The 26,801-nt window shown below is 42.3% G+C and overlaps 1 protein-coding gene across 1 annotated transcript; it reads right to left on the bottom strand.

Annotated features, from left to right (window-relative positions):
• Positions 1 to 13,364: 13,364 nt before the first annotated feature.
• Positions 13,365 to 24,707, bottom strand: ZFP69B (ZFP69 zinc finger protein B). The gene is made up of 5 exons (XM_026516557.4): positions 23,761 to 24,707; positions 21,297 to 21,382; positions 19,419 to 19,545; positions 19,063 to 19,158; positions 13,365 to 15,671 (listed from the first exon to the last, which is right to left on the bottom strand). The coding sequence occupies exons 1-5, from the start codon at positions 23,885 to 23,887 to the stop codon at positions 14,503 to 14,505; spliced, it is 1,605 nt and encodes a 534-aa protein (XP_026372342.2). The 5' UTR covers positions 23,888 to 24,707; the 3' UTR covers positions 13,365 to 14,502.
• Positions 24,708 to 26,801: the final 2,094 nt, after the last annotated feature.

Below are 26,801 nucleotides of genomic sequence, written 5' to 3'. Positions count from 1 at the left end.
CGAGCCCGCCCCTCCCGGGAAGCCGGCGCGCCCGAAAACCCGGCACCGGAGCGGCGGACGGCGCCCGGGGCGCCCAGACCTGGGGACAGCGGCCAGCCCGCCCACCATGGGTGGGGCCAGGCGGCCTCCGGAGGGACCACGTGGCCCTCCAGCTCTTCTGGTAGGAGGGCCCCCTTCTTTGTCATCCTGTCATTCATTCGTTCAGCAACTCTCTTGAGTGCCTGCCATGGGTCCCGCATTGTTACAGGCTCTGAGCATATAGCAGTTATCAAAATGATCCCTGCTCTCTTGGATCTTAACTCGTGAGGAATTAAATAGATAATGTTAAACAGAAATTCAGCCCAGTACGGTTGAAGATCTAACTGGCTTGAGTGATTCATGAATCGATCCATGATCTAGCAAGTAGAGGGGAGCACTAGAGAGTTGTATAAAACAGAAGGTTTTCTAGGAGTGAGCGTGGGGCAAGGAAATTATTAGCGAAAGAAAAGAAAGGATTGTTCCATGAAAGGTCACCTTCTCTCAAAGGTTAGAGCTGGGGGTCTAATTGGGTGGATTACCTCACTTACCTTTGGGGGATGGAGAGGGCCCATGTGACATATTAGCTTAGTGGTGCCAGACCACAAAACTCCTGCTTGACTTGTTAAACACTACATTTCTGGGGGTGGTTGGAATTGCAATTAGCCTAGCTATTAAGCCCCGGTTTAATGACATGGCCTAAGTGACCCCATTTTGAGCCTGTGGTTTTCTTCTTAACAATAAAAAATAGAAAAATTGGTAACATCCCAGATGATGGTAAGGGCTATGAGGGAGCAGCGCGTGGAAACGGGATAATGACTTTCTTTTTCTGGTAATAGTGGGGCTAGAGTTTTCATATCAACCCATCTCAGAAAACAATAAATTAAAAACTGAAGTCTGGGGCGCCTGGGTGGCTCAGTCGGTTAGGCCTCTGACTCTTGGTTTTGGCTCAGGTCACGATCTCAGGGTTGTGAGATCAAGCCCCACATCAGGCATGGAACTGGCTTGAGACTGTCTCTCTCTCTTTCCCGCTCAGAAAAAAAAGAGAAAAAAGTCTGGAATATATATTTCTAATGTTCTTAAAGGAGCGCATTAGTTTGTTAGGACGGCCACAACAAAATACCACAGACCGGGTGGCTTTAAACAACAGATGTTTATTTTCTCACAGTTCAGGAGGCTAGAAGTCCGGGATCCAGGTGCCAGCAGAGACAGGGAACCTGAAGGGACTCCATTTCAGAAAGGCTCCATCTCTGCTGTTTCTCCGCTAGGCCTCATTTACTCGGGATCTTTCACCTTGCATCTGAGTAAACCAAGGAAGCTGTATGTTCCCACTCCAAGGGGGAAGTAAGAAAGTTAATCATACCCTGAGTTTCATCCTAGGCCCCCACATATGATAACATCTAAGAAAAACCGGATCCTGAGCTCCAGGACATGAGCTTTGAACAAACCCCTGCCAACACTGGCATCCGTACCCCCCCCCCATCTTCAGTGATTTATAGAATAACAGCTCTTGTTCACCTGACACTCACCCTTAAGCAGACCTGGATTCCTGAAAGAACACATATCCCGGACCTCTTTCCAATATAAACACCTGACCCCAAGTGACACAGAGACTCGCTTCCCCTTTTAGGAGGCTCCCAGACACTCCATCTACTGTAATCTATCACTTACACTATTCAGTACACTCTGCTCTCACTTCCTCCTGCTTGAGCTTGATTTCTATCCTGTGCAAATCCAAGGACCCTCTTGGTTGGTCCTGCGGGACCCCCTCTGGGTCCTCAGACTAGGCCTGCCTACGTCGGCAGAGTTGGTTTCTCCTGAGGCCTTACACCTTGGCTGCAAATGGCAGCCTCACTCTATGTCTTCACACGGTCTTTCCTCTGTGTGCTTGCAGGCCCCTGGTGTCTCTCTGTGTGTCCAAATTTCCTCTTCTTTTTTTTTTTTTAAGATTTTATTTATTTATTTGACAGAGAGAGACCGCCAGCGAGGGCGGGAACACAAGCAGGGGGAGTGGGAGGAAGAAGCAGGCTCCTAGCAGAGGAGCCCAATGTGGGGCTTGATCCCAGAACACCAGGATCACGCCCTGAGCCGAAGGCAGACGCTTAACGACTGAGCCACCCAGGCGCCCCCCAAATTTCCTCTTCTTATAAAGCACCAGTCAGATTGGATTAGAGCATACCCTAATGACTCATTTTCTCTTAATCACTCCTTTAAAGTGATTAATAAATTTAATCAGTCACATTCTAGGTACTAGAGGTTAGGGTTTCACCATACGAATTTGGCAAGGGCAGGGGAGGACACAATTCTGCTTATAACAAGGTGTCTAAGAGATGGCAAAAAAGAGAAAGCCAGGATCCAGGAGGTAATCCAACTTGTAAAATGTTTTTTTGTCCGAGGAAAGGTGTTAACGACATATGTATATGGAGTGGAGGGTGTTTGCAGCTGCATGACTAAAAGCTGGGTAGGGAGAGAAGGGAGGACATGACCGGTAACAGTCAGTGAAGAAGTGGCATAGCATTGGTACAAGTGGGTTGGAGGAATTTTTCAAACTGGGTACTGGAGTGTGTCCACTAGGAAGAAATACATCCAAAAATTGTGCGTGTGTGTGTGTGTGTGGTAAAAACACATAACATAAAATTTACCATCTTAACCACTCTTAACTGTACAGTTCCATAGCATTAACTATATTCACATTGTGAAACAGACCTCCAGAACCTTTTCAGATTTTTGAAAATCTGAAACTCTATACCCATCAAATGAGAACTCCCCCTGCCCCCCTCCCCCTACTCCCCAGGAACCACCATTCTACTTTCTATTAATTTAACTACTTTTGATACTTTATATAATTGGAATCATATGATGTTGTCTTTTTAAAAGATTTTTTACTTGTTTTAGAGAGAGAGAGTGTGTGTGTGTGTGTGGCTAGAGGAGGAGAGAGGAGCACAGGAGGGGGGAAGAATCTCAAGCAGACTCCCTGCTGAGCATGGAGCCCAACATAGGGCTCAATCCCATGATCCCAGAGATCATGACATGAGCCAAAACTAAGAGTCAGAAACTTAACCAACTGGGCCAACCAGGCACCCCATAATGTCTTTTTACATCACCATTTTAACATTGGTTTATCTGGGTTCTGTCATGTTTGTTTTCTTTATACACCTCTGTGATTTATATATGAGCATTTAGGAGAAGGGCAGTTAAGATGGCGGAGGAGTAGGGGACCCCTTTTTCAGCCAGTCCCCTGAGTCGAGTTGGATAGGTACCAGACCAGCCTGAACATCCACGGAATCAGCCTGAGACGCAGGATGATGCATCTGGATCTCTACAAATGAACATCTCCAGCGCTGAGTATTGAGGTACGAATTGGGGAGCCGTGAATCCGCGCACAGATATCAGAAGATAAACGGAAGGGGGAGGGAGCCGCCGTGCTCGGACACCGGGAAGCGGTGGCCACCTGCACGGGGGAGCGGGTGGACTCGGGGAACGGCACCCGCAAGAAAACAGACTGTGACCGTGAGCCGGGGAACTCGCGCCACCAGACATCTCGCGGAACTCCGGAATCCCGGTGTGCTCACTGGATTCAGACTGAGACCGGGACTCCGGGAGCACGCGGGGGTGGCGGGTGGACGGAGGCTGGTGGCTGGAGGTGTTAGAAATGCAAAGGACAGAGACGCGCCAGCCCTGGAAGTGAGGGCTGGGACGCCGGGTGTGGGGCGCACATCCCGGGACGCTGCAGGGTTGAGCAGCACCAACAGAAACAGAGTTAAAGTGGACAGATCAGGAGCACCTGGGTAGCGCAGGTAGTGAATTTGGCAGAAATTAAAAATTCCATGAGCCAAATGCAGTCAAAACTAGAGGCTCTGACGGCCAGGGTGAATGAGGCAGAAGAACGAATTGGTAAATTGGAGGATGGGTTAGTAGAAGAAAAACCTAAAATAGAATCTGGACTCAAAAAAATCTACGCACAGGAATGTAGGTTATGGGAGATTACTGACTCAATGAAATGTTCCAATATCAAAATCATCGGCATCCTCGAGGGGGTGGAGAAAAACAGAGGTCTAGAAGAGATATTTGAACAAATTGTAGCTGAAAACTTCCCTAATCTAGCAAGGGAAACAAACATTGGTCTCCAAGAGGCAGAGAGGGCCCCTCCCAAGTTCAACCACGACAAACCTACACCACGTCACATCATAGTGCATTTCGCAAATATTAGATCCAAGGATACAGTATTGAAAGCGGCCAGGGCAAAGAAATTTCTCACGTACCAAGGCAAAGGTATCAGAATTACGTCGGACCTGTCTACACAGACCTGGAATGAGAGAAAGGGTTGGGGGGGGCATTTTTAAAGCTCTTTCAGAGAAAAACATGCAGCCAAGGATCCTTTATCCAGCAAGGCTGTCATTCAGAATGGATGGAGAAATAAAGACCTTCCAGAATCGCCAGTCATTGACCAATATCATAACCATGAAACCAGCCCTACAGGAGATATTAAGGGGGATTCTATAAAAGTAAAAAGGCCCCAAGAGTGATAAAGAACAGAAAGTCACAATCGATAGAAACAAAGACTTTACTAGCAACATGGCATCATTAAAATCGTATCTCTCAATAATCAGTCTCAATGTAAATGGCCTAAATGCTCCCATAAAGCCACAGGGTTGCAGATTGGATAGAAAGACATGACCCATCCATTTGCTGTCTACAAGAGACTCATTTTGAACCTAAAGATACATTCAGACTGAAAGTAAAGGGATGGAATACCATCTTTCACACCAATGGACCTCAAAAGAAAGCTGGGATAGCAATTCTCATATCAGACAGATTGGATTTTAAACTAAAGACTATAGTTAGAGATACAGAAGGGCACTATATTATTCTTAAAGGATGTATCCAACAAGTGGATATGACAATTATAAATATATATGCCCCCAACAGGAGAGCAGCAAGATACACAAGCCAACTCTTAACCAGAATAAAGAGACATATAGATAAAAATACGTTAATAGTAGGGGACCTCAACACTCCACTATCAGAAATAGACAGAACACCCATGCAAAAATGGACAAAGAAACAAGGGCTTTGAATGCCAAACTCGATGAGTTGGACCTCATAGATATATATAGAACACTACACCCCAGAACCAAAGAATACTCATTCTATTCATTGCCCATGGAACATTCTCAAGAATAGACCATGTTCTGGGACACAAAACAGGTCTCAACCGATACCAAAAGACTGAAATTATCCCCTGCATATTCTCAGACCACAACGCTCTGAAATTGGAACTCAACCTCAAGGAAAAATTTGGAAGAAACTCAAACACTTGGAGACTAAGAACCATCCTGCTCAGGAATGATTCGATAAACCAGGAACTCAAAAATCAATTTAAACAATTTATGGAGACACAACGGTCCCAAACCTATGGGATACTGCAAAGGCAGTCCTAAGGGGGAAATACATAGCCATCCAAGCCTCACTCAAAAGAATAGAAAAATCTAAAATGCAGTTTTTATATTCTCACCTCAAGAAGCTGGAAGAGCAACAGAGGGACAGGCCTAATCCACGCACGAGGAAGCAGTTGACCAAGATTAGAGCAGAAATCAATGAATTAGAAACCAGAAGTATAGTAGAGCAGATCAACAGGACTAGAAGCTGTTTCTTTGAGAGAATCAATAAAATTGACAAACCGCTGGCAAGACTTATCTAAAAGAATAGAGAAAAGACCCAAATTAATAAAATTATGAATGAAAAAGGAGAGGTTACGATCAACACCAATGAAATTGGAAGGATTATTACAAACTTTTATCAACAGCTATATGCCAATAAATTAAGCACTCTGGATGAGATGGAGGCCTTCCTGGAAACCTATAAACTACCAAGACTGAAACAGGAAGAAATTGATTTTTTAAACAGGCCAATTAATTATGAAGAGATTGAGTCAGTGATAAACAACCTTCCAAAAAACAAAACTCCAGGCCCAGAAGGTTTTCCTGGGGAATTCTACCAAACATTCAAAGAAGAAATAATGCCTATTCTCCTAAAGCTATTTCAAAAAATAGAAACAGAAGGAAAGCTACCAAACTCATTCTATGAGGCCAATATTACCTTGATCCCCAAACCAGGCAAAGACCCCACAAAAAGGAGAATTACAGACCGATTTCCCTAATGAATATGGACGCCAAAATCCTCAACAAGATCCTGGCTAATAAAATCCAACAGTACATTAAAAGGATTATCCATCACGACCAAGTGGGATTCATCCCTGGGATGCAAGGGTGGTTCAACATTCGCAAATCGATCAGCGTGATACATCATATCAACAAGAAAAGACTCAGGAACCATATGATTCTCTCAATGGATGCAGAAAAAGCATTTGACAAAATACAGCATCCTTCCTGATTAAAACCCTTCAGAGTGTAGGGATAGAAGGTACATTCCTCAATCTCATAAAAACCATCTGTGAAAAGCCTACAGCAAATATCATTCTCAATGGGGAAAAGCTGGAAGCCTTTCCCTTAAGATCAGGAACTCGACAAGGATGCCCACTCTCGCCACTATTATTCAACATAGTACTAGAAGTCCTGGCAACAGGGGCGCCTGGGTGGCGCAGTCGTTAAGCGTCTGCCTTCGGCTCAGGGCGTGATCCCGGCGTTCCGGGATCAAGTCCCACATCGGGCTCCTCCGCTGGGAGCCTGCTTCTTCCTCTCCCACTCCCCCTGCTGTGCTCCCTCTCTCGCTGGCTGTCTCTGTCAAATAAATAAATAAAATCTTAAAAAAAAAAAAAAAAGAAGTCCTGGCAACAGCAATCAGACAACAAAAAGGGATCAAAGGTATCCAAATTGGCAAAGAAGAAGTCAAACGGTCTCTCTTCACAGATGACATGATACTCTATATGGAAAACCCAAAAGAATCCACTCCCAAACTACTAGAAATTATAGAGCAATTCAGTAATGTGGCGGGATACAAAGTCAATGCTCAGAAATCAGTTGCATTTCTATACACGAATAATGAGACCGAAGAAAGAGAATTTAGGGAATCCATCCCATTTACAATAGCACCAAAAACCATACGTTACCTTGGAATTAACTGAACCAGAGACGTAAAGGAGCTATATTCTAGAAACTACAAATCACTCTTGAAAGACATTGAAGAAGACACAAAAAGATGGAAAACTATTCCATGCTCATGGATCAGAAGAATTAACATAGTTAAAATGTCCATGCTACCCAGAGCAATCTACACTTTCAATGCTATCCCAATCAAAATACCGAGGACATGTTTCAAAGAAATGGAACAAATAGTCCTTAAATTTTATGGAACCAGAAAAGGCCCTGAATCACCAAGGAAGTGTTGAAAAGGAAAAACAAAGCTGGGGGCATCACAATGCGGATTTCGAGCTGTACTACAAAGCTGTGATCACAAAAACAGCATGGTACTGGCACAAAAACAGACACATAGACCAATGGAACAGAATAGAGAGCCCAGAAATGGACCCTTGGCTCTTTGGGCAACTAATCTGTGATAAAGCAGGAAAAAACATCTGGTGGAAAAAAGACAGTCTCTTCAATAAATGGTGCTGGGAAAATTGGACAGCTACATGCAAAAGAATGAAACTCGACCACTCTCTCACACCATACACAAAGACAAACTCCAAATGGACGAAAGATCTCGATGTGAGACAGGAATCCATCAAAATCCTAGAGGAGAACATAGGCAGCAACCTCTACGACATTGGCCAAAGCAACCTTTTTCATGACACATCTCCAAAGGCAAGAGAAACAAAAGATAAAATGAACTTGTGGGACTTCATCAAGAGCAAAAGCTTCTGCACAGCCAAGGAAAGAGTCAGAAAAACTAAGAGGCAGCCCACGGAATGGGAGAATATATTTGCAAATGACACTACAGATAAAGGACTGGTATCCAAGATCTACAAAGAACTTCTCAAACTCAATACACAAGAAACAAATAAACAAATCATAAAATGGGCAGAAGATATGAACAGACACTTTTCCAATGAAGACATACAAATGGCTAACAGACACATGAAAAAATGTTCAAAATCATTAGCCATCAGGGAAATTCAAATCAAAACCACACTAAGATACCACCTTATGCCAGTTAGAATGGCAAAAATTGACAAGGCATGAAACAACAATTGCTGGAGAGGATGTGGAGAAAGGGGATCCCTCCTACATTGTTGGTGGGAATGCAAGTTGGTACAGCCACTCTGGAAAATAGTGTGGAGGTCCCTTAAAAAGTTAAAAATTGAGCTACCCTATGACCCAGCCATTGCACTACTGGGTATTTACCCCAAAGATACAGACGTAGTGAAGAGAAGGGCCATATGCACCCCAATGTTCATAGAAGCATTGTCCACAATAGCTAAATCATGGAAGGAACTGAGATGCCCTTCAACAGGCGACTGGATTAAGAACTTGTGGTCCATATATACAATGGAATATTACTCAGCTATCAGAAAGAACGAGTTCTCAACATTCGTTGCAACATGGATGGCACTGGAGGAGGTAATGCTAAGTGAAATAAGTCAAGCAGAGAAAGACAACTATCATATGATTTCTCTCATCTATGGAACATAAGAAGTAGGATGATCAGTAGGGGAAGAAATGGATAAAGAAAGGGGGGTAATCAGAAGGGGGAATGAAGCATGAGAGACTATGGACTATGAGAAACAAACTGAGGGCTTCAGAGGGAAGGGGGGTGCGGGAATGGGATAGACCGGTGATGGGTAGTAAGGAGGGCGTGTATTGTATGGTGCACTGGGTGTTATACGTAACTAATGAATCATCGAACTTTACATCAGAAACCAGGGATGTGGGGCGCCTGGTTGGTGCAGTCGTTAAGCGTCTGCCTTCGGCTCAGGGCGTGATCCCAGCATTCTGGGATCGAGCCCCACATCAGGCTCTTCCGCTGGGAGACTGCTTCTTCCTCTCCCACTCCCTCTGCTTGTGTTCCCTGTCTCACTGGCTGTCTCTGTCAAATAAATAAAAATCTTTAAAAAAATTTATTACAAAAAAAAAAAAACGAAACCAGGGATATACTATATGGTGACTAACATAATATAATAAAAAAAAACATTAAAAAAAGAAGTTGTGGCCCATATATACAATGGAATATTACTCAGCTATCAAAAAGAACAATTTCTCAACATTTGCTGCAACATGGATGGCACTGGAGGAGATAATGCTAAGTGAATAAGTCTAGCACAGAAAGACAATTATCATATGATTTCTGTCATCTATGGAACATAAGAAGTAGGAAGATCGGTAGGAGAAGAAAGGGATAAAGAAAGGGGGAGTAATCAGAAGGGGGAATGAAGCATGAGAGACTATGGGCTCTGAGAAACAAACTGAGGGCTTCAGAGGGGATGGATGTGGGGGAATGGGATGGACCGGTGATGGGTAGTAAGGAGGGCACGTATTGCATGGTGCATTGGGTGTTATACGCAACTAACAAATCATCGAACTTTACATCAAAAACCAGGAATGTACTGTATGGTGATTAACATAATATAATTTAAAAACATTTATATATATATATATATATATATATAGGCATTTACTTTTTTATAATAAGCAGAAAAGCCATAAAATGCAATATTAATAGTTTCTGGGTTTGAGTGATTTTGTATTCCTAGCATAATAAACCTGTTATGGCGTGTCTTTTAAAAATGCAAAAATAAAATTAAGGGGCGCCTGGGTGGCTCAGTCGGTTAAACGTCTGCCTTCGGCTCAGGTCATGATCCCAGGGTCCTGGGATCAAGCCCCACCTCGGGCTCCCTGCTCGTCGGCAAGTCTGCTTCTGCCTCTCCCTCTGCCTGCCACTCTGCCTCCTTGTGCTCTCTCTCTGTCAAATAAATAAATAAAATATTTTTAAAAAAGAAAAAATAAGATTAAGTTTGACTAAGATCACAAAGGTAGGGGTGGTAGAGTTGGAATTTGAATACATATTTTTATGATTGCTGAATGCAAACTCTTTCTACTCTGCTATGAAGGCTTCGGATCTGAGCACAACCTAATATTCAGTGAAAAACAAACCCAGTTCCAAAGGCAGCTAAACCATGATTCTAATTATGTAAAAGCACACACAGAGAAGCCTTTAAAAAGCAAAAATAATCTATGTTATCACTGTAATGAAGGACAGTGAAACATTATTTTAGCCCTATAGCATTATATACTGAATTGTCCAGGTTAGTGCTCCCCCTCCAACCTCCAAACACCACCCATGAGTAAGTGTTCCATTTTCAATATTCTGAGAAATTTCGTGAAACCAGTAACCAAAGCGTTAATGGGACGAATTGCAGCTGCAGACTAATAAGCACAACCACCACTTTTTGCCCTTCTTGTTTGCCGTTAAGTTTCCCGATTCTCCTGGGAGAGGCAGGTTTGAGATTTGCCCTCCCATCTCCTCATTTTGCTGCCTCTCCAATAGCCCTTTCCTCGCTGCATAGGCAATGCCGGTTTGTCTTTGCTATCCATTACGTGGATGAACTTGGGCTCGGTTGCAGATTTGGCGAGGAGCTCTTTGTCCATGGTTCATCGGCCCTCAGCCTGTAACAGGAGTCCAGTGATGAGTCCTAGCAGCTGCCTGGGCTCTTTGTCTTGGGGACCATCCCCAGGGCTCCCCCCTGATTGGGCGCCTCCTGCTTAATTGAACACTCGTGGCAAGGAAACAGTCTTGGGTTTGGTTTGGACAGAGGTCTCTGGGTATTTCATACCAGCACATGAGCTGCTTTCTCCTGTTTGGTGTCAATCTTAGATTTTTTCCTCACATTCAGATGCCTCCAAATAGGGGGCTAGGTTCTCTTAGCCTCCTTTTCTAAAAAGTTGATGAGGAAGCTGTTGGGTTGTCGGTGAAGCCCTGACTTTTGGGAAAGAACTAACGCTGAGAGGTTGGGCTTCATTTGGTTTGTTTGAGTAGCATCTTCTGGTATCTTTGGATAAATCTGGCTATGTTCTCATTGGAAAATGGGAAATGACAATTCGACCCCCATATGCAGCCCTTTGGGCTGTATTCTCCAAAATTGGGCAATCATTTTTCATAACACTGCTTGGCTACAATACAGAGAAAAATGACCAATGAATGGGTCCATACATTATAATACCATCTTGCCATTAGATTGGTAAAAGGAGACATCTGGAAATTGGGCCTTCAAGATTTTGCTTGTATCTTGTGTACTTGTGTGTCCATGGATATTATAAATGTGAGATATTTTCTCTAGCCCGAGGTGGTATCGCTAAAATTAATTTATAAAAGAGCTCTATTTAGTTGGTTTAAAGTAAGTGGTTTTAAGAGTTGGGCATTCTAAAACTCAAAGATAGAAACTAACCCAAATGTTTTATCAGTTCACATGATCTTGGAAAATATTGAGTATTAACACTAATTTAAGGTTGTTGGTTTAATCAAATGGACATGTCTTTAGAATTATCAGCATTATATATAAAAGTTTCATTCTGCCTGTGTTTACTGAAATTCAAGTAAGTTCATGTTATCTCCATTGCAAAATTTGTCAGGAAAGAGGGAAAAAAAACCCTAGAACTTTATCTGGGCCTCATTAAGTTCTGTGGGTGATCTAGGAACAAAGAAGCAGATGCCATGCAAGGAAAGTGACACTGGATATTTAAAGAGAGAAAACTTAGGACAAAATCTGAATGTAAAAAAGGAAAGTTGTAGGTTTGTGAGAAGGGAATCTGGAAAGGAATTTTGTGCGTGGTCAGGACTAAGAGTGTGGAGATTAATATGTAAAAAAGGTTTATTAGGGAGGGATCAACATGTGGAGAAGAGAAGGGAGAGTAGGAGAGCAAGATTAGGCAGAAGTTGAGGGTCATACATTATCAACAGAAGCCTTCATTGACTCTGAGTTCGAAAAGTACCATTACCCTTCAGAACCATCCTAAATTGGGGCAAAATAATAGCCTTTGGATGTAACAACCTGGGCAGAGGGAATGCCCTTTGACAAGGCAGCTGTCTTCAGTTAAGGCGACCCCTGATGGTGTGTGAGTTGAGGACTATCAGCCACATTCCCTGCAGCAGAGACCTTCATTCCTAATGGGGAATCTGGTCAGCACGTCACAGCACCCACCATAAAGACTCAGATCCATGCGGCACCCTGCATGGCCTTGTCTCAAGAAGTATGTATCAACATGGGAGATGATAGGAAAAAGGAAGGTCTGCATGATTCTTAAAGAAGTTCATCTTATTGGGGTGCCTTGGTGGCTCAGTTGGTTAAGCATCTGCCTTTGGCTCGGGTCATGATCTCAGGGTCCTGGGATGGAGCCCTGCGTCAGGCTCACTGCTCAGTGGGGAGTCTGCTTCTCCCTCTCCCTCTGCCCCTCCACTCCTGCTCTCTTGGTCTCTCTCTCAAATAAATAAAATCTTTTTATTTTTTAAGTTCATCTTGTTGAAATAAATTAATATTGGAAGTACACCAGTTAAGACTGGAATTTGTTTTTTCTCTGTTAAAATGGCAGTTTTCCTGGGTTATTAGTTTAAGTTGTAAACAAAGATTATTCTATATCTTTAATCAGCCTAGAAAAACAAAGTTTCTGTTTTGTCTTTAAAACGGAATCATCTCTTGGGGCGCCTGGGTGGCTCAGTCATTAATCGTCTGCCTTCGGCTCAGGGTGTGATCCCAGTGTTCTGGGATCGAGCCCCACATCAGGCTCCTCCACTAGGAGCCTGCTTCTTCCTCTCCCACTCCCCCTGCTTGTGTTCCCTCTCTTGCTGGCTGTCTCTTTCTGTGTCAAATAAATAAAATCTTTAAATAAATAAATAAATAAAATGGAATCATCTCAACATTAAGCTAAATTTTATTAACAATGATATAATCCTCTGCATCTGCCATTAGAATCTTATTGCCCCCTTGGCTAAATAGATCATTTTTTTTTTTTTTAAGATTCGAGAGAAAGTAGAGGGGGGAGGGGCAAAGGGAGAGGGAGAGAGAAACTCAAGCAGCCTCCCCACTGAGCATGGAGCCTGACACAGGGCTCGGTCTCATGACCCTGAGGTCATGACCTGAGCTGAAACCAAAAGTCAGATGCTCAACTGAGCCACTCAGGTGCCCCAATTATTAATTTTTAAATGTTCTATAATCTTACTTAGGCACGTACTTTAAAATCTTCTGATATTTCAGAAAAACTTCCCCAAATTCAACTTCTAAATGAAGTCTTTTTGACTAATTAGGCTTACTTGGTATGTCAAATCACACGGGAAGCACTGTCAAATAAGTGACAATAAACCCCCTCAGGTTAAATTACACGGTTGAATATTAGAACTATTCCAGAAATTATGTAACATTTCTAAGGCTTTAATATGACACTATAACAGGACATATCACAAGTTCCAGCAAAGCAGATTAAAAACGATGATGACAACAACCCTATAGGACCAATCACTATTCTTGCTGTGCCTATTCCGGGGCAGGAGGGGGCAGCTATTCACGCACCGTAGAGCAGGAGTGGTAAACTGCGGCTCTCAGGCTAAATGCATCCAAACACCAGTTTTTTACATGAAGCTTACTGTTTATTGGAACAGAGCTACACCCATTCATTTAGGTCAGTGGTTTTCAAGTACTTCACAAGTACAATGTCGACCCTGCAGGGCACATCTAGCAACGTCTGGAGACGTTTTTGGTTGTTACAATAGGTGGGGGAACTACTGGCATCTATGACTGGCAGCTGGTGGCCAGAGATACTGCTAAACCCACTACAGCGCCCAGGACAGCTTCCCAAAACAAACATCTGGCCCAGAATATCAGCAGCACCCAGGCTGAGATACCCTGGCTTATGTGTTTCTCTCGATGTTTTTGCACTAACATGTAGAGTTGAGTGGTTCTGACAGAGCGCGTATGGCCCACAATACCTAACATATTTACTATCGGGCCCTTTATGAAAAGTTTGCCAATTCTCTACAAGAAACCATAAAATATACTTAAGCATTTCATGTGTAGTAGGTTATCTATCAATTCTAGAAAGCTTCCTTTGACATTATTTCTTCTAGAAATGAGCCAACCAGTATTTTTATTTATACCTCTTCTAGCCATATAAAGGTCTATAGTAAAAAAATTATACTTTATATTTCATTCTAATTATTTAAGGGATATTTAAAACAGTGATTCTCAAAAGCCAATCCAAGGACCAGTAACTTGCCATGATGAACTTTTCACTGGCCCATAATGAAATGAGAAAAATAAAGACAAATTTGGGAGATTTTCATAAAGCTAACTTAATTCAATGTTTAGGGTTATTCCTAATGATCACATCCTTCCTATATTTAAAAATATTAAAATGCCCTTTCTTTTCTGAATCAATGTTGATAAAAGGTAGTTTCTTTAACATGGCAAAACTGATAGCTGTAACACTGGATCGAGTCGTTAAAAAAAAAAAAACTCATCGCTTCTTGAAATCCAAAAGTCAGAAAACCTCTGATTTAGAGGCTTTTGTTTCATTATGCGGATTCTCTGATGTTGTACATACATCACATATCATTGCTGAAGGTATTTCTTAAATGTGTTTTGCAGTGTCTGATAAGTGATGAATTACAGCTGAAGGCTTTTCCGCATTCATTACAATCGTAAGGTTTTTCTCCAGTATGAATTCTCTGATGTTTAGCAAAGGATGAATCATGCCTAAAGGCCTTCCCACAATGACTGCATTCATAAGGTTTCACTCCCGTGTGGACTCTCTGATGGATAGAAAGATGAATTCTCTGGCTAAAGGCTTTCCCACATTCCTTACATTTATATGGTCTTTCCCCAGTATGAGTTCTCTGGTGTTGAGTTAGGTATGTGCTATGGCTGAAGGTTTTACTGCATACGTTACAAATATAGGGTTTCACACCCGTATGAATAATCTCATGTTGCCTAAGGTGTCTAATCTGGAAAAATGCTTTTCCACAGTCTTTGCATGTGAAAGGTTTCTCTCTAACATGAGTTCTCAGATGCTGGATCAGCCCAATGCTCTGGCTGAATGCTTTCTCACATACACCACATTCATACGGCTTCTCCCCAGTATGGATTCTAACATGCTGAGTAAGAGATGATGGATGTCTGAAGGTTTTCCCACATTCCTTACATTCATAGGGTTTCTCTCCAGTATGGATTCTCTGATGTGGAACGAGGGATGAACTTTGGCTAAAGGCTTTTCCACATTCTTTACATCGGAATGGTTTCTCTCCAGTATGAATTCTCATGTGTTCTGTAAGGTGAATGAGCTGCTTGAAGATTTTTTCACAAATATTACATTCAAAGGTTTTCATTCTTGTATAACTCCTTGAATGATTGAGCAAATCTAAATTGTATCTACTTCTCTTTCTAGATATATCATATTTATGGTCTTTTTTTCTTGGAGGACCTTCTGGTCCGGGAATAACTTTTGAGCTCACATTAATACTTTTCTCAAATCTGTTAGATTCTCGGCCTTTTTCCTGAGTGAGTGTTTTCTTGTGGGTCAAGGGGATTTTCCCCTCACCTAATCCTTGGTTTTCCCGGTGGCTTTCTAACTTATCACATTTGACGACTCTCCCCAATGTGGAATATAACGTGCTTCCTCTCGTGGACTGTTCCATCATTAGGCCATGGTGTAATTCTTCCCATGAAATACCATTCTTTAAGGTTGACTCCCTGGTTTCTGTTTTATTCTCCAAGTCTGAAAGAAATCCCAAAACACAAATCACCCATATTCAGTGCACTTTAAAAAATAAATGGCCATAGTGAGAATAGGAGGGGGAAAAATGAACGTGTACTAAGCATAGAAACCTTGGACTATCTTCAAATGTAGTTCTGCCCCCTAGAAAGCTAATATAAAAAGAAGTGAAAAAATGGTCTACAGAAAGAAGCTTTTAGAGTATGTAAGGTGACTTTCAGGCATTGGGAGGAGTTCATCCATGTGAATTCCAGAAGGAAGTACACTAAGAGGACAGCATCATTGTAAGGGCAAACATCAAAAGATAAGATTAAGGAACACAGGATTCTAGCACCATATCATCTCAAGCTCGTATTTCTATGACAAAATTTTCTCTATTAAAAAAAGTTTTTTCAAGTATTTATCTCATACTTTCTACACATTAAAATAAAACATTAAATAATATAGGAGAAATAGCCTCTCTCAATCTCATCTCCTTTCCCTTAGTGTCTTGGGATTTTGGAATACATCCATTTAGATATTCCCAACAGTATGTATACGTGAATGTGTGTGTTTATGTATGTACAGTCACAAATATACATTTGCACAAAAAAAGGGATCATGGCGCATATATATATTTCTGCATCTGTTTTTTTCTTAATTCACCTATATCTTATGGGCCCCCTTCCTTGTCTGTACATTTATATTTATCTCATTCTTTTTAACAAGTGCAGTGCATTCCACTGGATTCCACTGATGGGCATATCATAATTTGACTTTTCTTTACTGAAAAATATTTAGGTTGTCTCCAGTTTTTCATGTTATCATTATACAAACATTTGTTTACACTCCTGTCAATATTTCATAGGATTTACTAAAGAGAAATTATTGGGTTCTGGGTATGTGTGTTCTCAGTAGATATGGGTGCCCTTCCCAGCAAGTTCACTCGATTTTTATCAATCTTCATAATTTTTGCCTATATCTATGAGGTGAAAAGTGGGCTTCTTAATTTGTGACACATTATTAACTAAACTGTAAAATCTTAAAGGATAGAGACTATATAGTCTATCCATAGTATATATGGGACAATATTTTTGGAAGAGGGAGTTTCTCTAGTTTTTATTCTCTTTCTATTCCCTTCCATCCCTTCTGGACCCTGCCACCTTAAACCACCAATATTTTCTGTTCACAACAAACTCCTATTCCCCAGGATTTCTAACCTCACCTTAGTAACAGCACATACAAAGTGCTTGAGAATAGCTGGGTAAATCTTGGAGTAGACTTAAAAAGCAAGTAGAGAGAAGGGGTGCCTCGGTGACTCAGTTGGTTAAGCATTCGACTCTTGGTTTCAGCTCAGGTCATGATCTCAGGGTTGTGAAATGAAGCCCCGTGTTGGGCTCCTGCTTAGCAGGGAGTCTGCTTGAGATTCTCTCTCTCCCTCTTCCTCTGCCCCTCCCCCCTACTTGTGCTCACACTCCCACTCTCTCATATAAATAAATAAAATCTTTTTTAAAAAAGCAAGTAGAGATATTTATATTACTTATTATAGAGAATAAGGAGTCACTTAACTTTTCAGGGTAAGAACAAGAAATGTCATATTTCAAGAGGTCAAATCTGACAGTAACATTCAAAATTATTCACAAAAATAATAAAACATCAACAAATACAACTAAAAATCATAGTAATAGGCATGAGATGAAGGGAACTTGGCTTGGCACGGCATCAACAAAGATGAAGAGGAGAAGTGGATCTAGCAAGTAATACCAGAGAAGCATGAGAAATGAGGAAGCACTGAGAGTAGAAAAACATGATACATTCTCGCTGATACCATAATTTTTTATCTTTGAGACTAAAGAATAGGAGGAGTCAGGATGAGAAATTTGCTTGGGAGAGAAGACGGTCTCTGTTTTCGGGCGTATCGGGTTTGAAGTGACAACAGTGCATCTAAACAGAGATGGGATATGTGGGAATAGAGTTCGTACGGCTGTATGAGATGAAGAGGAGAATATGGAGAATATAGGTGGCAAAGAACAACTGAAACCATCACGATACATCTGTGGGCATTTGTGCGGATACAGAATAGCCGCGTAAAAGACAGAGGCCCCTCAGGGACTGTGGCAGACTCTGCTGGATATTCACCAAAATCTGTTCTTCCCATTACTGGACACGCAACTACACTCTAGTTCCCAATCTTGATTTTGATTTGAGTGAAGGTTTCTCCTGTAAGTGACTCAGAGTGAAAGTCACGTGAGTCACTCCAGCCTGGCCCATTCAAACCTCCCAGAGGAGCTCTTGTGTGCTCTTATTCTGCTGCTGGCTATACTGAGATGATGAGGAGGCCTTAGGGGATGGTGCAGCCACCATGTGGAAGAAATCTCAACCCCAGATTCGCTAGGTGGAAAAGAACTGTCCATTGGCCTAACCAGTTCCCTCAGACCAGTGTATGAGCAAGAAATTCCTACTGCATTTGAGCCACCTTTTTGAGTCTGTCTGCTGTAGTAGTTTAGCCTATCCTGACAGAGGTGGAAATGGTGTATCTGCATTGAAAAGGGTATTGATGAGAAGCACTGGAAAGGCAATAAGAGAGATAGGGGAGATAACAATTATTAAACTGGCTGGTGGAGGAAAGGACAGATACCAAGAAGGCGGCGAGGTCTACGAGGCTAATGCTGCCATGGAGAATAGTGTCGTAAGAACACAAACCGTGGAGTCAGAAGGATTCAAATTCAAATACCGACTCCACCGACCAGTAGCTAAGTGATGCTGGACAAACTCCTTAACCTGTGAGCCTTCTTTTCCTCCTCTGTAAGATGGGGCTAATGTACACACAGGACTCACGCAGGCCAGCTGGATGAATAGCTGTCGTTATTGTTCTTAGATGAAGAAAGCTATTTGATTTGGTAAGAAGGAATTCTGTGGGGATTTCTCACTGAGTCCTAAGTTATCTGAAATAAAAATTAAACCACACAAGTTAAAAAGAGAATCAGAACTGAAGCTATGATTACAGAAAAAGACTCAGGAGAACATTTTATATGGAATCGTGAGAGTGAGATCCAAGATAAAATGACATGAGAATCTGGTGCAGGGTGCTGTACTTAATGAGGGGAGACCCAAGAACACCTGAATGGACAGGAGAAAGAAGCTATGATCAGGGCAAGGCTTGGAATGTTGGAGAAAGCAAGAAAATCATGAAAGTCGGGTCAGGAGAATTAGTCAAGAAAATTAACCCTGGTAGGAAAGGCATCTCTTTCTCCCCCTACTCCAGAGAAACTACCGAGAAGAGGCAAGTGCAGAGTGGTAATCAGGTTTCTTGTGCGACCCATCCGGATGGCATGGTCTTCCCCAGAGCCTGGAGAAGGCTTCAAGTGGAGCTCTCTAGCAAACATGATGAAGGCCCCATCTGCCTTGATCTTACCTGAACCTGGACTTCCTGAAATCTCTCTCTCGATCAGCCATGGCTCTTCTCCTTTCTCCAACTGGGAAATCACATCAGGTTTGGAGAGCTGACACCCTGCTCATGAAGAAGAAAACACTGCATGTGCTGAGGTCAAAGAGCCATCCTAAGAGTTTAAAGATAGTTCTTTGGTAATCAGGCCTGCTGAGGGGTAGAGTAGAAAGACCGGGGCAGAAAAGGACACAGCCATCCCGACGCTGTTTAGAAGGAACTAGAAACCTCCATCACAACCCAAAGCCCAAGCATTGCACTTTGGTTAGAAATAAAGATTTTCCTCCCATAGGCAGGTTCTAGTTATACGGGGAGCTCGTCCTTACCCACTGAGACCAGGTTCCCATAGTTCTCCAGCATCACCTCCCGGTATAGATTCCGGTGAGCAGGGGCCAGGTGCCCCCACTCCTCCTGGGTGAAGTCCACGGATATGTCCTTGAAGGTCAACAGTCCCTAGAACATCAAATATGTTCCTTTTCAGTTCTAACATTGCCTACATGCTAAGAGATTCTAGCCAAGTTTTCTTGGGCACTGTCTTGAAGATCGGTTGGCTGACTCTCTACAGGAGGTTACAACACAATGCAGAAAGCATGGAAGCTGTCTTCTGCAACTTATCATTTGGCTGAAGGAGAAATACTCATGAAATAGTAAAGAAGGTCTCAGAGCAGTACATAATAATTTGGATTAAGGACAAAAAAGATCAGGAATATTTGAGGAAGGGGAGAGTTCAAAAGAGGCTAAGGCCACAAGAGAAGACAGGGACCTTTGTTGGGCTGAGAGAATTGGTTAAAATGAGAACATTTCAGCATAGGTAAAATACCATTAGCTGGGTATTTCTGTTAGTAAGAGAAGTATGTGAGAACAGCACATTTCTGGAGGGAGCATGAATTCTGCCTAGTAAGGAAGATTTGACCAAAGCAGATACCATGTTGTGAAGTACAAGAGCCTGTCATGTACGATCTACACAAATTTAATAACCATTTTATGATTATTTTTAAAAATATTACCAAATGCAAAGAAAAGCCAGAAGGCTAAGGTAATAACACATCCCTTAAGTGTAAAGATGATTCTAATGCTTTTTATGTATTATAATAAGTCTGGAAGGCATTTCAGCCCTATTGGGCTGGCAATAGCATGACATTTAACCCATTAGGAAACTGAATTTGAGGAACGTTAAAGATATGGGATTAAACCCTATAGTATGTTATTTTGGAAACTAAGATCACTCCACTATAAGAGTCTTCTCTTCTCTAAGAATATCTCCTTCTATATTGATGTTCTCTGATTACTCTCTAATTTTCTTGAGTTTCCCTGTGATTCTGGGGTTTGCCCGTTACCAGTGCCAATGGTTTTCTGATTAGCTCATTTATGATACACAGACACTATTAAACTGCTCTTGGAAGTTTTCCTTCCCTTTCTGGTCAGCCTATTCAGCATGTGCCCTTCATGACCTGCCAGAAACTTCTCTACTCATCTCCCTTTTCATCTACAATTCTGCTCCAAAACATGGCCAGAAACCCTCTCTTAAAGGTCATTAATGAAGTGTATACATCTCCAGGAATGTCAGAACCGCATTCTGTTAATTTTTAAATGTTGCTTAAAATGTTTTACATCTGAAACTAATGATGCACTGTATGTTGGCTAATTGAATTTAAATTTTTTAAAATGTTTTACAATATTTGTCTTTCCCCTAGATGACATCTGTGAGGTTTCAGGGCAAGAACTACATTACATACTTTTACAAACACACACACACACACACACACACACACACACAAACCCCAGCAGGATTTTATTTTTTATTTTTATTTTTTCAATTTTTTATTTAAATTCTAGTTAGAATATAGTAGAAAATGGTGTAATATTGGTTTCAGTAGAATTTAGTGATTCATCCTTACCTATAACATCCAGTGCTCATCATAACAAGTGCCCTCCATAATACCCATCACCCATTTAGCCCATCTCCCACAATTTTTAAATGTGTTGGATAAATGACCAGAGGTCTGGTTGAAACAAGAAGGTTCCTGAGGAACCTTCTGTTATGGTGAACCTACTACTATGAGGAACTTTCTACTATTGGTGGGAAAATTACTGGTGAAACCAATCAATGTGGCCTAGTTTAGAACAGGCTAAGAAAATCAAAGTCCAGGGCTCTTAAAATCTGAGAAACAATTTTAAGAAAGGGACAGGAAACCCCAACCCACCTGAGACTCCACTGTCGAGGGCACAGAGGTGACTTCATCCTTGAAACTTTCTCCCTGGGTCTGATCAGCATCCTGAGAGAGCAAAACTGAGAAAGGAAAAGAGCCATGAGGTTTACAACTCACCAACTAGAAAAATGGCTTGCAGAGCTGCTGAACACGGCTCCTCTCTCAAAACATTCACGGGGAGGGACACTTAGAGCAACTCAGAGCAGGCCGGAGCCTCCTTAACGACAAGGAGCTACAGTGCGCTGCTTTGGGCATTAATACTTCCCAACAGCCAACACTGGTCCAAAAGCACAGATCTACTGGCCACTCCTCTGCTCAAAAATCCTCAAAGCTTCCCCACTGATAAGAAAGAAAAATCCAAGCGTTTTCCCATGGATTTCAAGATCCTTCCCAACCCGTCCATCATTGCTTTTCTAAGTATCATCTCCCTCTAAATACCCTTCTTCATCCACTGCACACACCCACCCACAGAGCCCCAGTCGAGTTCTTTGAACATACGTCCCACTTGGTGAAAAACCAATATCCTTCTGGACCGGTTCAGGTGAAGTTTTCTCAAACACTCTTAATGAGAAGAAAGCTTCCACTTCCCTGTACTCTTTCCAAAGCCTGTTTTTAATCTCTATTCGGATATTGATATCTACTGCCTCCTGTTATATTTATTTATATAATTATCTCCCTCAATTGAATATTAGTATGAATAAATGGGTAGAAACTATCTGGTTCATTTTTTTTTTCTATCTGGTAAAGTGTTAAGCATAACATCCTGCCAGGTTGCTAGAATGCCAACAATACTGGCTGAATTTGAGGTATTAAAAATATGAACCAGGAATTAAGGCAAATGAATTGTTGTCTTTGTATTATTTCCCAACTTTTTATCATGAATATTGAACACCCATATATCCACCACCTGTATTCAATGTTAACATTTGCCATATTTGCTTCATCTATCCATATATTTTTTGAACCATTTCAAAGTTGCAGACATCATGATACTTCATCCCTAAATACTTCAAATAAGGATCTTCTGCATAACCACAATACCATTTATCACACCTAAGCAAGTTAACAATTCATATTCAGATTTCCTCAACTCTTCTCAAACTGTCTTTTATTCTGGATTTATTCCAACCCAGAAGCCAACCAAGGTGCACACATTCAAAGTGCCTGTTATCTCCAGTCTCTCTAGAATAGTACTTCCCCTTTTTCTCTTGACATTGGCTTTTTAAGAGACCAACAGTCTGATTGTGCTAGGGTTTACCTTACTTCTTTAACTTGTATTTTCTTTAAACCAGAAGTTCAGTCTTTAAGCTCAATTTAGGATCAGGTTAAATATTTTGGCAGGAATTCTTCATGGGCGATACCATGTGCTTTATATTACACTACCCAGAAGATCCAAAATAGGAGATTATCCCATCACTGACACACTTGGTTAAGGCAATGACTACCAGGGGCGCCTGGGTGGCTCAGTTGGCTAAGCGTCTGCCTTTGGCTCAGGTCATGATCCCAGGGTCCTGGAATCAAGTCCTGCATTGGGCTCCCTGCTCACTGGGGAGTCTGCTTCTACCTCTCCCTCCCAAGTAAACAAATAAAATATTTTTCAAAAGACAGTGACCACCAGATATCGCCATTGGAAAAGAATGTTCTTTCCTTGGCATTTTGCAAGTAACTTATGGGGGCAATACTTTGGCACCCTGTGAACACCCTGTTCACCATGAACTTTTCAAATATTTCATTTATAGTAGAATATTCTATTGTTCCTTCTATTCTTTTTACTGGAAGATATTTTCTGCAAAAAGCTTTCCCTCAACAACTGAAAATGATGTAAAATGCAAGGTAAGCGCATTCTTCATTCCCATAATAATTTATTTTCAAAGTAAGAAATCAGTGTATGAATCACCACCACTGGTAAATGAGTTTTTCCCCTTCCTCTATTTTGTGTCATCACGAACTTCTGGAATTTTATTTATTCAAGGTGTTACAATCAATCTGGATACTTAACAGTCCTGAGTTTGTCCAAACTTGGCATCCTGCTCGTACGTGTCCATTAGCCTTTGCACCCTTCCTTGCTTTCTAGCACAAGATACTCCAGGCTCACCTGGTACTTGCCCTGCTGCCTTCTCCTTCTGACCTAGCCACCAAATGCCTGCACAGGTCTCTCATTTGACTCACATTTCCTCAGTGTAAAATAAAGAAAATTAGGCAAGTCTTCCCTGCCCCACACCCCCATGGGGAAAATGAAAAGAAATAACATATACAGTCATGACACTTAGATAGTGGGGTCAGGTTGAATTCACCACTACTATTCAGGAAAACCCAAGGCCAGAAGCCATAATCAAGAACTCCAGAGACCTTTTACCCAATTGCCTCCCCAAGGGATGCTTCTGCTCAGGTGTCTACCTTCCTTCTCACACGAGAGGATGCCGCTTTTCCTCCTTCCCGCCAACCAGCCTATTCTCACCTTCTCCTTCAAACATCTTAGTCACATCCTCCCACAGGGATGCCCCCTCCTTGGCCTTCTTTGGATGGCACAGCTTCACGCAGGTGCTGGTCTCCATGGGCAGGGTGATCAGAAGCTGCTGTAGCATGTTGACTTCAGCACTCCTTTCTGGGGCTCTCTGCTTCGGCCCACAAGGCAGAAGGTCCTATTTGGGCTTGGCCACTTTCAATAAGCAAACTGCTGGAAACTCGGGCTTCACAGTTGTGCTGGAGTGCTCCACTCTCGCCCGCCCAGGGAACATACAGTACCAAAATCCGGAGTCTGGATCTTTTAATGTCTAGGCTCCCAAGGAGCATCTCGTCTTGAGCTCCATCTGTCTCCTTAGCAGGCAGCTGGAGGCTCCAGGTTTCTAGGAAGCCACCTCTCTACAGTCCCCTGGTGATGCTGGACAGAAAACATTAGCCAGCAAAAGGATCTAGAAAGCTCAGTCGCACAGTCAGAATTCTAGAACTGACACCAATGAATATTTTTTACAAAAGGTACGTGGAGACGGTGGATATACACAGCCCACGCGGTCCAAACCACTGCGCTGGTGTCACGTAGCACAAAGAGCTGAATAGCCCAATTCTTTGTTGCAGGTAGTAAGACGTTTAAACTAGTCTTGAGATTTGGAATCCCAAAGGCGCTGAGTTTGAATCCCAGCTCCTTCGCTTCGCTTGGCCGTGGCAAATCACGGAACCCCTCCAAGCCCGTCTTCTCCTCCCGCAACCGAGAGAATAAACCTTTCTCCAGGCGTGGACCTCGCCGCAGTCTTTGTCTGAATGCGACCCCGGGCGGTTGGGCGCACCACGCGCCACTGGGGGGCCCCAGGCGGGGCGGAGCCAAAGCTTCCCGTCGCCCCCACCCCAGACCTCGCACAGCTTCCGGCTCACCCCGCAGGTCAGCTCGCCCCACTCGCCCTCGCCCCCTTGCCCCGCTGCCGGCCGCCCTCCGCGCAGCGCCGAGGTGCTCCCACGTAGCGCAGCCGTGGCCTGTGCGCCTGCGCGGCAGCGGCCTCCGCGCGTGCTTCCCAGCGTCCCCCCGGGCAGTCTCCGGCTCGCGGCGCCTCCCGGGATGCTCGCCCGGCGGCCCCGTCACTCCAGGTTCGCTGCCGCCCGGGATCCCACACGCGGGGGACGCAGCCCCATTGCTGCGGAAGCGGACGGAGCCGGTACTCTTGTGCCCACCCAAGCCCCTGAATAGAGCCGTCTCCCCTCTGCCGGCAAGAGGCCAGTGAATGTTTCCATGGGAAGATTGGAAACCCGTGACAAAAGGGAAACATCTGTATCACTTTTTTGTCCAAACAACATTGCTATAAACGAATCCATAGCATTTTACTTCATATGTACGTGGAAAAGACTGAAAATGGAATGGAATCCTGTGTTTTATTAAAATACCATGATCGGGTTGTTTTTTGTGCTAGCATTCAATAAATTCTTATGTTAGTTGACTTCCTTGTATTTCTGAAATGCCAGAAAATACACAAAAACAAAATAATTATTACCTAGAAGCTCATCAAGCAGAGATAAGCATTGCTAACATTTGGTGCAGACTTACACATCCACCCCGCCCCCCATCCACACACACATCCTATTTTTTTCATGCAGTTTTTATGTATTCTCTGCAAAAATGATTATACTGTAATGCACTTTTATTGGTGGGTTTGTCTCCTCAACAAAATAGGAGTAGATAATTCCAAATACACTTCTATGTCAATAACTTACAAAAACAATTTAGAAAATAGAATGAAACTATGCACTTGCCAGCAGTTGTGGACTGAATCTTTGTGTCTCCCCACTCACCTCTGCAATTTCATATGCTGAAGCCCTAACGCCCTAGTGTAGCTGTATTTGGAGTGAGGAAGTAATTATGGTTAAATGAAGCCATAAGGGTGGGACCCTGGTCCCACAGGATTAGTGTCCTTATAAGAAGAGACACCAGAGGGCTCACTCAGTCTCTGAAGGTGCAGGCACTGAGGAAAGCTCACCTGAGAATTTAGCAAGAAGGTTCTCTGCATGGCAGAAAGAGATCTCATCCTAAACTGACCCTGCCAGACCTTGATCTGGAACTTCTAGCTTCACAAATGTGAGAAAATAAACTTCTGTTGTTTAAGCCACCCAGTCTATGAGATTTACTTATAACAGCCTAAGGAGATTAACGCACTTGGCATACAGTATTTGCAGAGCATGAGGCTTCGTTCTCAGTGCATTACATATTTTAACCTATTTAGTCCTCATAAAACCCCTTGAGGTGATGCCCAGTTTTCAGGTAAGAAAACAGGTTTGGAAAAGTTAAGTAACTTGCCCTGCATTATACAGTTTGCAGGTGGTAAATCCAGGCAGTCTATGCTCCCATTCACTGCCTAACAAAAAACACTGCATGAAATAGAGTAAATTATTAATGGTAGGTAGTGGATGCACACTGTAAAATTACAACTTTTCTGTATGTTTGAATATTTTCATAATAAAATATTGGAAAATATTGTTAAGAATAAACAAGAATTATGTGGGTCATTATAAATAAAACTATAAAAGTTACTGATTTAAATGGAGAGAATAGTGACAAGCACCATATTCATGGATTGAAATAGAGCATTCTAAATATGTCACTTTTCCTCCACTTTAATGCTCCTCCATTAAATCTCAAATTTTCTTTTTTTACTCAGTTAAATGATTCTAAAGTATACTTGGAATGGTAGGTGTTCTAGTTTGGCCAATAAAATTGTGCAGCAATAATAAAGTCAGACTTGCTCTACCAATATGATATAAGATATAATCTTGTATTATAGATGGACAATAATCAAGATAAAACTAGTGCCAAAATACACTCATTAGTGACATGATTTTGGAAACCCAGAAACAGACTTGATAATTTATTTAAATTTAATATATTATAAAAGTGACATTTCAAATTAGTGGGGTAATGATGGATTGTTCAATAAGTGGCATTACATCACTAGTTAGCCATTTAGGGGAATTGTATTAGTCTGCTTGGGCGGCTACAACAAAATACTATAGACTGGA

Source organism: Ursus arctos, unplaced genomic scaffold (assembly GCF_023065955.2).
Source record: "Ursus arctos isolate Adak ecotype North America unplaced genomic scaffold, UrsArc2.0 scaffold_32, whole genome shotgun sequence".
NCBI classification, from domain to species: Eukaryota; Metazoa; Chordata; class Mammalia; order Carnivora; family Ursidae; genus Ursus; species Ursus arctos.
This window is presented reverse-complemented; position numbering and strand designations above follow the sequence as displayed.

Excerpts from the sequence above, each read along its gene's own strand:
- ZFP69B (XM_026516557.4), bottom strand. The coding sequence starts at position 23,887 with ATGCTACAGCAGCTTCTGATCACCCTGCCCATGGAGACCAGCACCTGC. Across the intron at positions 21,383-23,760 it reads TAAGATGTTTGAAGGAGAAG|TTTTGCTCTCTCAGGATGCT; the intron begins GTGAGAATAGGC and ends TTCCTTTCTCAG. Across the intron at positions 15,672-19,062 it reads TTCAGGAAGTCCAGGTTCAG|ACTTGGAGAATAAAACAGAA; the intron begins GTAAGATCAAGG and ends GATTTCTTTCAG.